The sequence below is a fragment of the Leucopleurus acutus genome, assembly GCF_964270905.1.
Source record: "Leucopleurus acutus genome assembly, chromosome: 12".
NCBI lineage: Eukaryota > Metazoa > Chordata > Mammalia > Artiodactyla > Delphinidae > Leucopleurus > Leucopleurus acutus.
In genome coordinates, this window is record NC_139154.1 from 20934468 (window position 1) to 20951184 (window position 16717).

Consider the following 16717-nt stretch of genomic DNA (forward strand, 5'->3'; position numbering starts at 1 on the left):
GGGTTTTAAGATGAGTACAAATTCCCACCTTAGATTTATAAATATATTTGCTTCAAGGAAATAAGGACCCAAACTGGTATAACAGGTGCACCTTCAGACATCTAAATGATGGCAACAGTTGACTTCTCTCAACACCTAATGGCTGGCATCACCGTTTTGCATGTTACCACTGGGCAAAGAAACAGTTCATTATTCACATACTCTCTGGAATGGCGAAGTTTCGACCGCGCTTCGCCGCAAGCCTCCCAGCCTCAGGCTCCAGGCCCTGCCGATTCCTGGTCACGCTGAGCCTCCTGGCTGGCAGCCCCGGGACGCACGCACGTCGCTGCCTAACGCGAGTTTTCTCAGTGAGGTACCTCACCAGCGCTCAGGAGCAGCAGCCAGAGCGACAGCACTGTGCCTGGGGTCCGTTCCAAACTGAAATCACCAACGAGAAGCACAACATTTCGGACATGTGGGACTGCACAGAGCACAAAAGGACACCTGCTGACAGTCTGAGCTGAAACTAGAAGACAGCATCCTCCCATCCAGCCTCACCTGGTAGGGCGCGTGCCAGCAGCTCAGCAGGGTCACTGCCCCCGGGGTGTCCACGAGCCACTGCAGATGTGCTACACACACTGGTTTGGAGCTGCAAGTGTGCTTCTGTGGGCACATCTGCAGACATGGCCTGAGACTAAAGACAGACCACTGTGCATCGTTTCCAGATTACAGTACTGGTGTTTACTTGACAGAGGAAAGGTTTTCAAATTTATTTTAAATAAATAGCTTACAAAGAATAGTCATTATATTTAGAGAACATTAAAAAAAAAAAAAACAGTCAAGATACAGTTACACCACCAGCAAAAAGTTCTTCATTAAACATTTAAAAGTAGAAGAAAGTTTACCTGAAATAAGAGAAACAATAATCCTGGGATTCAATAAACTGCAGTCAACTTTTAAGTGTCATTAGACGAGTTCAGTTTAACTGTCATGTTTTTTAAAAACCACACCTTGAATTCTCTGGACTTTTAGTTCCAATCTGTTGTAGCTTTAGTATCTTCAAATTACCTGTTAAAAAGAAGACGGCAAGGAGACCTGTTAAGAAGATGACATCTTAGGGTAGAAAGTTCAAAAAAGCATTTGCAATCCTAAAATTTAACTATTTCATATACCTCTCTTTAACAGTATTATTTCGTTAAGTAACTTTAAGGAAATGGTATCACTCAATTTTTATTCTTATAGAATACAGATATACTTTCATAAATTTTAAGTAGCGTGTACTACTGTATTATGCATTTTGTGATGATTCACATTCCCGTGGTGAACAGTGGATCACACATCTATTTTAAATGCTATTAGGGTGATATCCCTAAAATATTTTGAGGGTTAAAATGGAAAATTAACGCATGGGAAGAACTTTTTACATACTTGTTAAAATTCCTGCACCCTGTACCAAGAGATTTTGCTAGTTTCCTTTTGTACCTGGTCTTTTCTTTTTATGCAGTCACTACTGTTCTTATGAGGAAAATCCTTGAGGAAAGGACTTCCATAGTCCTGGGATTCAGTAACTGTAATCAGCCCAACAGAAAGTACTAGTGTTCCCAAGTTCCTCTTTAGCCCTTAATACACAAGCCTACAACTCATCAAAAAGAATGGATTGACTTTTCTTGTACTCATTTTAAACAAATGTAATGCAAATTTTTTTTTTGATTTACAACTTGTATTTATACTTTGCTGTTAGAACAAGGGCAGATCTCTAGCTGCATGGCTGATGACGACATTGTAGACGTTTCACTTTCATAACCAGTAATACAAGTACTAGTATTTTTGATGAATGAAATGCCTGTAAGTGTTTTTAAAACTTCAAAAACGAAATTAACTGGGAAAAGCGTAGGTGGCTTTTCTGGTTGGTTGTTGCGTCACAGAAGCACAGCGTGCGCCACACAAGACGAGCTCTGGTTCAGGCCAGCGTCCCACGCTCTGTAAATCTCAAAGCAGGGCTTACAGTGAGCCCAAAGAAATTGACGAAAACATGTCATTACCTCAGGTTCTAGTTAGTGATATCTGCATGCTCACTTAACCTCAGCCCTCACTGATCACATCAGCTTTAATGTGCTCAAAGGGAGACTACAGCCAAACGAAGCCATCTTACTGGGGAATCTGGTTTCGCTGGGTATTGTGTCCAAGTAAGAACACACCCGGTTCCTGAAGGTCTGTTACTGTTGTTATTGTTTTCATGAGTCTGGTGGTCTTTGATTCAGCAAGTATATCCTAAAGCATGTAGAGAGGTACTTACTGCATGTTCAAGCCCTGAAGTTGCCCCAAGGCTCACTGATTGTCTTTTCTTAAACATATCTGAGCTCGCTGGAAAGGCCTATCTTGGAAACCTCGCCCTGACATTACTGAGGTCAGACCAGAGGTTCGCTTCAGGAGGTTTTGTCATCGTGCGCCCACAGAGAGCCAACTGCTGAGGGACACACTGCAATTCGGCCTTTTAGTGTCATCATTCCTCAGTAACTACAGGGAGGGAGCAGTCTTTCAGGAAAGGCTCTGCGGATTCAACGTCCCTAAAAGAACAGCATGCAAAGAGCTATTACCTGCTCCAGGGGCTGCGTGTACGCCTCCCCTCTGGGCGTCGTGGCTTTCTGATGGGAAGCCCGGAAGCAGCATGGCAGGCAACAGCCTGCGGGGTGTTCACATCCATGGGTACACTGCCCTCCTCCACAGGCTGCCTGAGGCTCTCAGTTAAAAAGAAAAAATACTGTCTCTACATTATTTGTGAAGAAATGGTCTTCATGACAACTGTCAGAAGGAAATCGATTACTCCCATAAATAACCTTAACTACATCTCTCATTTACTAATCTTTCTTCATTGACATTCCCCAGATTCCCAGCATTTTATCAAGTTTCTATTTCAGCAAAAATTCTAGTAATATTTGACCCTTTATCATGTTTATTTCCACCTAAGAAAAGCGTATCAAAGGAAACATTTTCCTTTCGAAGTACTGAAGTTTTCTGTCTTCTCTTGCTAATTTCTTTATCTGCTGTTAAAGACTTGTGTTTCTAGAAATAAGAGTACTATAATTTTTCCAATCTCTTCTATTTATAATTTAGGGTTCAAACTTCTGAATTAAGGAAAGCTCTAGCTGACAGCCACTGATTAAGAACCCACACTTCCATAATCATCAAAAACAATTTACCTCGATCTGTCACAGTATTCTTTTTAAAAGTCAGCTTCATTGGCTACTGGGAAGAATTAAAGCATCTTTCCTTACTGTGTGTGTTAAAATACGAAGAGCAAACAGTCTACGCAGTATAAAATCAAGGACATATTTTCCTATCCACAATGCACCACAGAAGGTGGGTTTCAAAGATAATTGCTATTATGGAAACCTACTGAGGCTGTCTGTTGAAATGAGAGCTCAAAGTAAGACAACTTCTATTCCAATAGCTCCTCACATGGAAACTGGCCTGTTTACTTCCACTGTTTACTCACCTAGTATTTCACTGAGTGGCTGGAATCAAAGTGTAGTAAATAGTTTGAAAAAAATAAGCTATATAAACTTTACACTTAGATACAGCTATAAAAATAAATTATTTAAATTAAAAAAATTATATATTCTTAATAAACATGTATTTTTACCCACACAGATACACACAGTAACTAGTTTGGAAACGAAAAAGGGCTACAATTTCAAGTTCTAAAAAAATCTCTTCCTCATCCTTGACTTCCACTCTAAGAAGTGAGGACAGTGTGTGTGTCTGTTTAATCGCTTTATCAATTTAGAAAGCAGCCCCCGAAAGCTTGAACAGCCCACTCCCTCCACCTCCACTGCCAAGGAAGAACAGCAAACGAGTAAAGAGGAGAGATGATTAAACAAGGTCACCGCCATTAAGTCTGCTTTAAAATTAATCAAGGAAACCGGTTACTTGTTTATTTCGTTACAACAGCAATGGAAAGTCCCCATCTACCACGCTTTATAATTGTGAAGATTAAACTGCAGTTGGAATCAGTATATTCACCATTTACCCCCAAAAGCGCCATATCAGAGTCCATCAGAGTCTGTCTACTCCATTTCTTTAACAAGCAATGAAGAACTTCATGCTCGTGCGCAATACGGAATCGTAGCTTTTTTTATTTGTATAGAAAAAAATGGACAAAACTTTCCTCCCCATCAACGTTGTTAGAAGAAATTAGGTAACGAGAAGGAGAAATGCAAATCCTAAAGTCAACCAGTGCTTTCCCCATAACTCCAAATAAAAAACAGCAATGAAAGTGCTCTGAGGTCTGGAAATCTCTCTATAGTACAGAGGTGCAAGGAAGCGACAGATTTCTCTCATCACATTTACAAGTTTCATGTTCTAAAAAAGTCTTTCCTCCAGGAAAACTCATGTGATCAACTACTGAATATAATCACACAACTCCATTTTAACTAGTCTGAATTCAATGTGCTTAGTCTAGAACCATCCTTGAGAAGAAAGAATCTTATGGTACATTTTAGTAGATAAATATATGAAGACTAATCAAAAATTCTCTTTAAGAATAAAGTATCTTAGCCCTTTGTATATCAAATCAGAACCTGAAAGGTAAAAGAATGTACATTATTTTCACATATACAAACTATGTGCTAAAGTAAAAAAAATAAAATGTCCTTTAATTCAAGCCCAAGCTCTGTCCATGACACCGCCGGCAGGTTATATGCTAGGAGACAGGTCCTTCACGCTGAGGGTCACTCCTGCTTGTCTCTGCAACAGAACAACAAAAGCCAGCACTGGTTGGTATATTCTGAACTTTAATTACATAAACACTGTTAGATTTGGAGATCATAGTTCAAGAAACAAATTACGGAAAATTTTAAATAACATTTACATGGAAAAACGACAACCTATTCCAGACACTCAAGGAAATACATAAACACCCTTCTCACATACAGCATGAGAGGTTTTCTGGCATTAGCCTAATGAGTATTTATGTGGTCAGCACGGTGCTATAGAAAAGACACAGGCTGCGCTGGTGGGATTAATTAGAGTGTGTTTTCAAACACAGAGCGATGGTGTCACCACCCATGAAAACAGTAGCTAGCATTTACCGGGCAATATAGACCCTATGAGCTAGAGACAAGTATTGTATTATCCCCAATCTAGAGACTGGAAACTGAGGCACAGAGAGGTTCAAACCAGCCTTCGAATCCAGTTGGATGTTACTAGGAAGAGGAGTAAAAGATAATTTCAGCACAAAAGGTTTCTTACAGTGACAGGATACTTCCTCAATCAGACCTGAGGTCAAGCAGACAAAAGAGGAGCCCCCTCGGGCAGATGCGTCCTCCAGGGAGTGGGCTACCGTTAATAACCCCTGCATCCATTTCCTAGGCGCTCCTGAGCAAATGTTAGCTCAGCTAGGAGTAAAGCTACATTGCACTAATTATACTAATATAATTATAAGCAGACATTATACTAAAGTACTAACACTACACTAAAGTACTAATGTCTGCTTAAAAGAATTTTTTCCAATAGTTCTCAAATGATCCAATTATAGGGTAGAAAGAACACTGACATATAAATTACCTGTCAAATTACCTGAGTGAATTATGAATTACCTGAACAAATACTTGGAAATTTAGTTGAGGATACGAGTTTTACCTGTCCTGAAATATCTCAAGGGTAGTCAGTCAAGTACTAAAGGAAACAAATTTCCTTTCCTTTCTGGAGCCTGAAGGCAATGGTAAAAAAAAAAATAACAATGGTGTGCACTTAGGCACAAAGCAATGGAATTCCTAACAATGGTGTGCACTTAGGCACAAAGCAATGGAATTCCTAAAAACAAGAAGCATTTATAAACATTTATAAATGGAACTCTCTGCCTCACAAGGCAGAGTCCCAGCAGGAGAGCTAGTTAGGAGAACTCCTACACAATCCACCTTTCCACTTCCTCATTCTCTGAAATTCATTCTCCCTTTTTCTTACACAATGCATTCTTTCTTCCTCTGGTACTGGTTTAAAACTTAAGTTCTCATATTTCTGTCTTTGCCTCCCAGATTCTAAAAATGGACAAAAAAGACAAACCGATTCAGTTTGAATACTACCGATTTGGGAAAATATGCTTCCTCTTCCAGGATGGCAAAATTCAAAATTAGAAGCATCAATTCTTCCCAGTTAAAATACCCTATAAATTAATTCAACTATAATAAAAATTCTCATGGGAGTTTCTTACACATGGCAAGTTGATTTTAAGATTAATCTTAAAAAATGAAGTTCAGAATTCTTTTTTTAAAAGGAATACAGATGAAGGAATTTGCCTTGCCTTTCAAATATCAAAACTTATTCACAAGTAATTATCACTAAACAATGGACAAGTGGTTAAACATTTGGGAAAAATAGGTTAGTTAAATCTCCCCTTAAACAATGCGGATTAAAGATTTAAACGTAAAATACAAAGCCACAAATGTCAGTAAAATTTAAATTAATAACCCTCAGATGAGACAGATTTTCCTAAGTTAGCGTGCTGTCAAAGGCAGAAAGAATCATGAAAGAATGAGAAGCTAGACTAGATAAAAATCAAAAACCAAGAGCTCTTAGAATCAGTATGAAAAATTAGTTTCTCCATAGAAAAAGAAGCTAAGGATGAAATAATGGGCAACTCAGAAAAGAAATATAAATAACCAAAAAATATGAAAAGAAGATAATTGCATTAGGAATTTAAAACAATGCAATTCATGATTTTACAGAGGTGGTAAATGTATACACAGAGTGACCTCAGTGTCACTGACGACAGAAGCCCATCAGCAGGATGCGGTTTACAGAAATTACGGTGAGTCCAAAATGTAATATTATGCAGCTGTACCAAATCATGTGTCCTGTCTACTGATACAGAAAGAGCTTCACACATTAAGAGGAAAAAACAGGTCACCTGGGCTTCCCTGGTGGCACAGTGGTTAGGAATCCGCCTGCCAATGCAGGGGACACGGGTTCGAGCCCTGGTCCTGGAAGATCCCACATGCCGCGGAGCAACTAAGCCTGTGCGCCACAACTACTGAGCCCGCATGCCACAACTACTGAGCCCGCGTGCCACAACTACTGAAGCCCACGCAACTAGAGCCCGTGCTCTGCAACAAGAGAAGCCACTGCAAAGAGAAGCCTGCACACTGCACGTAAGAGTAGCCCCCGCTCGCCGCAACCTGAGAAAAGCCCGCGCACAGCAACAAAGATCCAAGGCAGCCAAAAATTAAAAAACACAACAGGTCACCTAATATCACATGAATGATATTCTCCCCATCCTTAAACACAGAAAAAACATCTGAAGTATATTTATGGAAAAGTTAAAATGGTATTTGCAGGTGTCAGGTCATGGTTATCATTCTTCCTTTATGCTTTTCTGCACCTTATGTATTTCTTCACCTTCTTTCAACCACCGATAACATCATTTTGTTTGAGAACCCGCAAAAGACTCACCCAGCAAGGCCGTGTTTTCACCTGCATCCTCTTTAAAACTGGCCTCGCAAGGTGGCGCGGAGTCGCTGGTGGTGGGCAGTGCTGAGCTGCCCGCGTCACTTCTGTCACCATCTGGTAAAGTAAGACTCAGATCTGCAGTCGAAACGCCCCCGGGGGGCGATTCTGGGGCAGGCGTCTCCTGCAGGTCCTCAAGCTCTCCCTTGAGAGTTAGAGCAAAGAAAATACCTTTTCTCAGTAACACGATCAGGCTTATCTATCATCTTTTGCTCCTAATTCATACAAAATATTTACTTTTATACATGAACATGGCAAAAAAGCTCAACAGTGTCTTATTTATTTAGCATCACCAGAAAACGAGCACTCTTCAATAAGCAGCTTTTCAAGACCTAAATCCTTTTCCTCTAAAAACCATTTTTCCCCTCGATGCAAACGATGCTACCGTTTAAACTATTTATTGACAGAAAGCGGAGCTTCGTCACAAATGCACTTTGCTGCCTTTCTGAGCAGCCTGGCTGGGCGCTCATCACTGAGGCTGGAGCCCTGAGCTCGAATGACTGCCCTAATGGCTGCCAGGTGCCAGGGCTTCGGAGACAAGCAGGCTTCTGAACAGCAGAGGGCTGCAGACTGTGCCTGCGTTCACCTGAAGATAACCGACTCTGCTCCTTCCTTCCAGAAAGGGTGTCTACCCGCTGCCACTTTGCCTCGCTTCCCCATTTGCTGCTTCAAAGAAGAAAAGGAGATCATGAAAGTCAGAGCGGGAGACTCTACAAGCGTCACTACGTCCGAGTCGCAAAATTCAGGGGCCATCCAGAAACCTTTCTTGATTCATGCCAGGGTCAAAGCTGTGTCGTGATGGCCGAAGCCGCTGCCGAGTGACCGACCGAAGGTGTGTGCGTTGGGGGGGTGTTCCTGCGAACCCTGGCTCAGCCCTGCCACCCGCTCCTGGGGCCCTCGGGGCCAGGGGCCCTGCCGCCCGCACTGCTGGCTCCACACGTGTTCTGGAACCCTCTCCTCACTCCCGGGCACCACGTGGCTCCCTGCCTTCTCACAGGCAACCGAACACCTGCAGAACAGACTCGTGACGCACCAACCGACAAATCCTGTGGAGCTGCTGTAGCATCCGGACTGCGCACAGCCCACCCTAGTCTGTTCTTCCAGGTACTTGTCTACATACCTGCCAAGCTGAACTACCTGCCCGTCCCAAACCCCACCTGGTCACTCCCTGCGGTACACTAACCCTTGAACATGCAGCTCAGACATGCCTCTGAAAACCCCTCCCTGTCCCTTCCCACATGCAGCTGGCAGGGTCAAGGCCGCCCTCCTCTGTGCCCACACTCTTCAAACAGGCCTCCCTGGCCAGCGGGGTGGGCCGCAGGCCCGGCTCCCACCCACCAGTCCAGAAAGCGGAGACCCCCAGGAGCCTGCGGGCAGGAGGGCTGAGTCTTGTCCCCTCGTCTCCCTGGAGCCAAGTTCAGATCCAGCACCTTACGCATCACTCCCCTGATGAATGCCTGCGCCCCACGAGCCAACAAACACAACAGGGACAAGAGGCACTTCAAAGCCGCTCTCACCTGCTCATTTTCTTGGAAATGAGAACTGGTTACCATATGAGAGTCACAACTATCTCTACAATCCAACTCAGGCGGGGCCAATGGGCCCAGAGACAATGGCAGATTTGTCAAAGGATTAAAAAAAAAAGTTAAAGGCAAGACAAATTAATTTCTTAAGTTTGATTTAAAGTTACTGTAGGTTTCTGCAAAAAAGCAAGCAAGCTTTCTGGGGACACATTCTAGCTTTCTGAAATTGAACATTCTGAAAGCAATCCAACCTGATATAAAATGAAGAGTCTTGATTTTTAACACATGAAACATACGTATATATTTCAAAAAGCAAAACTTGCGAGGATTAAAGTCTCAACGCTAAGGTCAGTGAAATGCCTTTTGCACAAAGGTTTAGAAATGAAAAGAGGTTTAAAATGACTGACTGATGAAGAAAAGAAAAGAAGCTTCAGAGCGTATCTACGAGAGGAAAAGACGAAGAAGGAAAACTGCCCAGAAAACACCCGTCTCGCTCCCTGGGTTCTACTGTTCCAAATGCGGTCCCAGGAAGGCGTGAGGCAGTCGGGGGTGAGCCTCCACGCTGGGGAGAGCCGCCAGTTATCAAGACTACGCCCCAACGAATGTTAGAAATTCTATAGCAAAGGCTCATTTTCCAGACATCCAGGCGGATGACTTTCCAGCAAGACAGTCCTGCTGCCTCCCTTTCCGTGTACCTACGGTGAGGCCTCTGGAACTCGCACTTGAAAATTATAACTCACAGAAAATCACACTGGTTATTAAGGCAGTGCGTGGTCCCTCAGCTCTCTTTTGAAGATACGCTGAACTAGAAAATGAAAAATACTCCGAAGGGGGCCTGCAGCCTTGAAGGCTGTTATGGCTTTAAGTCACATAAAATCATTATCATAATAAAAAACCTCTTTGTAGTTTCTACCTCTGTAATAAACGCTAGCAACAAGAAAAATATATTTGATACTTAAATTACTTCTTTCAAAGATCCCTGTTTCAAAACTATTTATATTTAATCAAGAATATCTTGAGACATTAATAGATTATAGGACGACTCTAAAAATATAACAATCTAGGAAGATCTGGGCTTTTTCCCCCATCTATGTCCCTCCCCTCTTTTGGGTAGGAGGGTAGTTTAGAGCTTGGACACTGGAATTAAGCAAGCCTGCACCTGAAAGCTGATTCCCTATTACCTCACCGTGTGACCTTAGGGGAGCTACTTCTCTCTGAGCTCGAGTTTCTAGTTAGTAAAATGAGGCGAGTCACAGCGCTTCCCTCCCATAGGGGCTGGAAGACTCAATGTAATAACTCGTGTAAGGCATCAGTGCGTGGCTACCACGACGCGCTCTCTTTCACTCTGCCCTCCCGTCTCTATTTTCTGAGGAAGGTCTATGACCATCTCAGTATCACAAAGTGATGGAGCACGTTGGGTGCAGGATAAATCTCCCCGCAGCATCTTGACTCTGAAACCCAAGCATGGGGAGAGCTGGTGTCAAGAGGTTTGCGTCTTAGCTTCCTCGTGTGGTGCACGAGGCTCCTTCCGTTTCAAACATTTTACAGTAATTCCTGTTTATATGACACTGACTAGCACCTATACACCCTGCAGCGTCACACCGACATCTATCAAAGATACCACTCTAAGTACAAACTCTAAGGAAACACCTAGCATATTATTCTGTAATCACAAATTTAGTTCACTGATTTTGGGGAATGTCTTAAGAATTCACTTTTAATAAAGAGGAAAATTTCTTCAGGAACCACCAAGATGCTAGAAGGAGCATTTAGTCCACTCCTGCCTCTGGTCAGGAACAGAATCCAATCACTCAGGGAGAACGGGGGTGCAGAGATTGAATATAAACAAAAATGTAACAAACCCAATATCCCAGGGCTTTGATGACATCAAGTTTACACATTGGACACGTTCGGTGATCCAAAAGCCATGGGTCAATGCATATTCTATGAAAAATATGCCTAAAAAAATTAAGTATGTGTTAATGTTTTAAAATAAATGTTTATATCTTATAAAGGAAACAACACATTCCACCAACTCATCTGCTCATTACAAGTTAAATGCTATCAAATCAACATTCCAGTCTATCCGTTCACCCTAGGGAGCCATCTATGCTATTTCTCCACGTTAAACAGAACCTGGCGCGTGGAGGGAAACACCCCCTTCGCTGCACAAGAATAACATGGTTTATTTTCACATCACGCTAGGATGTATTTTTATTTGGGAATAAACGCGGCCTAAGTAACCCAAGAGTAAGCTAATAGTAACAAAGTAATACTAAACTGATAGTATCTGATATAAGTCTATAAGATGACTCCAGTGGAAATACAACAAAATATTAACAAGTCATCTTTGGCTTGCAGGCTAAAAAAACACTTATTTTTTGGTCTTATGTATTTTTGCAGCATCTACATTTTTCTAGAATGGACATATCGCTTTCAGAATCAAAAAAAGAAAAACCACATATGAATTTTCTTCTTTTACTGACTGTCCTCATTGGCTGCCTTCCCCTCCTCTGTGATGAACCTACATTCTCTACCTGTACTGCAGGTAAGCAGCTGTGGGTATCAGAGCCACACAGATGAGGCTCAGACACCAGCTGTGCGTCCTGATGCTGTGACTTTGAACTAGATCCTGAGGCCACTCTGCACCTACCCTGCAGCTGTTCTGAGGAGCAAACGTGTGATGTGGTTACAAGGGTGCTGGGCACAATAAATCCTCAGTAATTTTTCATTATTATTACTGTCGTCACTGTCTGAAGACCTTTCCTTCAAAGGGAAATCTGCCAGTGCAGTTAAAAATCACAGCATGTAAGGACATAACATGGTCCAGTCCAGCTTGTCTTGTGACCTTTCCATCCTCAAACTGAAACTGACCCACTGGAATCATTCTGAAAAAACAAAACCAACACGTGGGCTTTATTCGGAAATTTGTTGATATAAATCATAGGAGGAAACGGGGATGGACGGAATAAAACCCCATGAAGGAGACCAGGGTAAACTCGTCTGTTTGTGAAGCTCCAGGGCAAATTCCAGCTCGGCCTTCAGGAGTATCTGGATTTCCTATAAAAGGAAATCGGCCTCAGGCTGCTCACTGTGCAGCATCCAGGTCACAAAGACGTGCCCTAAGCCCACCTAGAGTAAAAATTCTTCTCTATCTTAATAACTTTCTACAGGACACCATCACCCGACACTGACCCCAATTCACTAAATATCCACCACACCCACCCATATAAATGCCTGGAGATTTAAGTTCACCATCTTCATGCAGGGTAATTAATTTTGGTATTCTGATCTTCATGCCTTCATTTCCTCTACAGAACTCCTGAGAACTTAATCCCCTATAAAGTACTGGGATATACACAAAAACACTTTGCAAACATAAAGCAAGACATAATTATATTTTAGCGTGTGACCTGCTTCGAATAGGTGGGAAGTATAATTAAAACTGACCAGCTTTAAAACATAATCTTTGTACACCTTTCTGCTAACAAAGCAATTTTTTTTAAAAGTTAACAAAGTATCTCATTATTAAAAAGGAAACATAACTTCCTGTTGCTAAAGAAAATAAATTAATGAAATAAGGGAGGAATATTTATTTCACACAACCCCCAAAAGAACCCGAAACCAGGGTGCCAATAACAGCAGAGCCGAATCTAAGAAAAAAGACATCTCGGTAGAAAATAGTAGACAAAGATACATAACCAGGAAATGTCTTTAAAAATAACATTTCTAATAAATGTCTGGGAAAATGCTCACTAGTTCAAAACATTAAGTATTAAAATATTTAAAAGTAAAAAACCCAGCAAAGCCGGAGGCACGTCTGCGGGCTGCTCCTGGCCCTAACCCCCAGGGCCTTCACCTATCTGAATAGCTCAATGGATAGTATAGATTCCCAGGACCCTAAAGAAGCCTTGCTTAAAAGACTAAAAAGCAAAAAAAAAAAAAAAAAAAAAAAAAGCAAAAAAACAAACAAACAAACAAGACTAAAAAGCCAATCTATGACAAAAGGACATAATGGGTCTTAATGGTCACCTAAAGTCTCCAAGCAAAGCAATTCTAAAGTAAAACAATACAGGAGGAGCCTTGAAGACTTCCGAGCCTCTTTTCTAAAAGGTGAGATGATCACAATATATCACCTGATAGCAAGGTCTTCATATCATGAAAAACATGTTCACTCTTTGGTCAGAAACCTGAAACTTGTCAGTAATTTTTTAACATCTCAGGAAGTAAGAGAACGTACTTGCATGGCAGGATTCTGATAACATCCTTTCCTTTAAAATTTTCAATACACACTGGACAACTTTCAGCATCAACATCAATTCCCTGTAGAAAGAAGAGGAAGAAATCTACTATATCCTTAGTATACAGTATACGCTTGGTAAAACTCACTACAACAACGAAAACAAAACAAAAACAAAACTCACTACAACCTGGGTAAAACAATGATGAATTCTACTCTACACTGGCACATCCTGAATTTAAACACAGATAATTTCTACTTGGTATTTATTTTTACCATTATCAAGGGATTTTTTTTAAAAAGAATTTGGCTGAAAAAGAAAAAATTTCATCATCTACCTAATCAGACACGAATTATGTTTAAATTCTAGGCTACTGTTCATTTTTTTAAGTGATCATATTTTAAGGGCTGTAGAAATGCAAATGCCTGCTTTATTATAATAAAATAAATTATTTTCAAACGTAAAACGAAGAATGAATATCTAATTAGCTACTTGTTTTCTGGAATCATTAAAAACACAAAACAAAAGCACTTTCATTAGAATTTGTGAAAGAACAGTTATAATTTACAGATGAGAAAATGCAAATAGCTGAATATCTGAATGTAGTCACCTCACTAGCAAAAAAAGAACCATAAATTAAAAGAAGTTCCCTTTTTCATATATCAAGTTAATAAAGGTAAAAAGAAACAAAAACTGCTGGGGAAGAAGCAGTCTTGTGACAAAATTTCAACTTCTGAGAATCTGTGGGTCACAGACCTTTTTGGTGGTGCCAGCCCTTCCCCCACTTCCCTGGGTACCCCCTGGACATACCCACCTGGCTTCAGCCCATCTACCAAAGTAGGCATGGCCAGCCTGATCACCTGACCCAAAACAGGCCAATGAGATTCTCTCTCCCAGGACTCTGGGATGGGGATTCAGGAGCTACCAATCAGTGCCTGCAACTTTAGCAAGTTAATTTTATGGGACACAGCTTCACAGTCATCACGGAATTCTTTAAAAATATCTTTAGCCACGTAGGTCACATGTTAACAAGCAAGCAGTAAAAACTGATTTTACATGTAGATAGTGCTATCAAAGATTGTATTAAAATTAACTTTGTAACAGCACTTACAATTATATGTTGCAACTATACATTATCACCTTTTTTCACATGCCATGCAAGGATGATGAAATAATTATTTCCCTAATGGTTTACAAGCTTACACATTACTGTGATCAAGTTCACAAGAAAAGAAAAATTAGAAAATACAGTCTCCAGAACTGGACAAGATGTAGATTTAAGAAAAAACACAGTATTTTTCTGTACAAGTTTAAAATGTAAAATTGTCAGAAAATCCACCTGTGTACCTCATGGACCATTTATGAATCCCTTTTTTTTTTAACCATTATTGCTGACAACTTTCAAAAAACAGTCCATAGAAGCCTATTTTCAAAAATGTTCTGTACACGAAGAGGATATCAATTAATTTATGTTCTCAAAGACTCCATGCAGTAAATTAGACACATATAAATCTATGTCTTCTCATATTTAAGGACAGATTTCCTGCCACAGAGAGTAGAAGACACATTTCAAGAGGAACATAAAACTCCATGCTTGTCACGGAACTGCCAGCCGAATGCACAGTTTGTCCCAGGCATTTGCTGGACTCTCTCCCCAGGGACCCTCGTGATTTGTAAATGAGATGTTAATCTTCCCATGAGATGGGAATTTCTTTCTTTCTTTTTTTTTTTTTTTACACTTCTCCTGTTTAATACATCTACATGGAAAGAAAGCACGACCTTGCGCCAACTATGAAAATTCACTGTTATTGTAACGTAAGGCATTCGGGCAAGAATGAAGCAGACAGCACAATTCCAAGAGTAGAATATGTTACATATTCCACATGAGCCATTAATATCAGATTCCAAAGTTTTAAAGTCAAAGGTCTACAGGTTTAATGAGTGTTATTCTGAAGCTTTGATCCTTTAAGTAGGTCAGAGGAGGAGACGTGGACCCAAATGCACTTACAGGGGAGTGGAGACTGGGGGATCGGCACGGACTAGATCTCAACAACTCAGGGAGATAAAACGAAAGTGGAAACAGTGGAACCAACGCATAGCTATCTATGTCAACACAGCCATCGACACTTCCCAGCACGGTAAACGGACCATTAGGAGAGTAACTATTCCTGCGTTAGCAACTGTTTTCCTTTAAGGAATCTATCCTCTAAGAACCTGAGGTTCCGAGATTTCGTTAGCATTTGTCCTATTCCAAAATGCTGCTGAACTCTGGTACGATGTTGGCCTTTTAAAAGTCTCAGGTTGGCCATGTGGAACGTTTCTTTTTTAAAAAGTTTTAAAAATATCTTTTCTCCCCTTCTCCACAAATCCCTGTGTTTCCTCCCTGTAACTAAAGGAGTCTCAGAGAGAATGGACAGAGAGTGTGAGATTTAATGGAGACGGATTTAAGCTTCAGGGCCTCCGGTAGAGACCAGAGCTTCTTCAGAGTTACCTGTGTCTGACCGACAGGTGGAGGATGGACGTGTGGGCACTGTCCAGCCAATGTGGCCACCTGAGCATCTGACATGTAGCCAGTGGGACTGAGGAACTGAGTTTTCAGCTTAATTCAAACAAACAAAAAACTATGAGAATATTACCTTTTCTCCATGCTTTACAGTGTGAAGAGGAAGCTGCCCAATAAGTTTCTTTGCTTCTTTTCTATGGCTCTTAAGGGAGGAAAAACATTCTTATTATTGAAAAATTTAAGGCACTATTTAAAAAATTCATATATTATAATATAAGCAGATGTGGAAAAATTTCATTTAAAAAGCAAAGTTAGATGACTACAATGAAACTAATTTTAAGAAATTACCACTGAAGGGCTTCCCTGGTGGCGCAGTGCTTAAGAATCCGCCTGCCAATGCAGGGGACACGGGTTCGAGGCCTGGTCCTGGAACACCCCACATACCCTGGAGCAACTAAGCCCGTGCGCCACAACTACTGAGCCTGCGCTCTAGAGCCCGCGCGCCTAGAGACCATGCTCTGCAATAAGAGAAGCCACCGCAATGAGAAGCCTGCACACCACAACCAAGAGTAGCCGCCACTCGCCACAACTAGAGAAAGTCCACGCGCAGCAGCAAAGACCCAATGCAGCCAAAAATAAATAAATAAATTTAAAAAGAAGAAATTACCACTGAAGTCCTAATGTACACAACAGCCACAGGTTAACTTAAGAGCTGTTTTGTTGCTAAAGAATACTTCTTTTCAACGCCATGTCTGAAGAAGAAACCTTTTTTTTTAACATCTTTATTGGAGTGTAATTGCTTTACAATGGTGTGTTAGTTTCTGCTTTATAACAAAGTGAATCAGCTATACATATACATATATCCCCGTATCTCCTCCCTCTTGTGTCTGTCTCCCTCCCTCCCACCCTCCCTATCCCACCCCTCTAGGTGGTCACAAAGCACTGAGCTGATCTCCCTGTGCTATGCG

General features: G+C 41.2%; 1 protein-coding gene across 2 annotated transcripts in view; it reads right to left on the bottom strand.

Moving 5' to 3' along the window:
* Window positions 1–38: 38 nt before the first annotated feature.
* Window positions 39–16717, bottom strand: part of RNF149 (ring finger protein 149) — a 28543-nt gene continuing 11864 nt past the window's right edge. The window contains exons 3-8 of one of the 2 annotated variants that reach the window (XM_082851765.1): window positions 15883–15951; window positions 13246–13328; window positions 10868–10964; window positions 7429–7627; window positions 2577–4725; window positions 39–1047 (exon numbers count right to left, since the gene is read on the bottom strand). In XM_082851765.1, coding sequence (XP_082707891.1) covers window positions 4682–4725; window positions 7429–7627; window positions 10868–10964; window positions 13246–13328; window positions 15883–15951 — 492 coding nt within the window. In that variant the 3' untranslated portion in view covers window positions 39–1047; window positions 2577–4681. The remainder of the gene's footprint in view (window positions 1048–2576; window positions 4726–7428; window positions 7628–10867; window positions 10965–13245; window positions 13329–15882; window positions 15952–16717) is intronic. The other variant, XM_082851766.1, reaches the window with a different exon arrangement.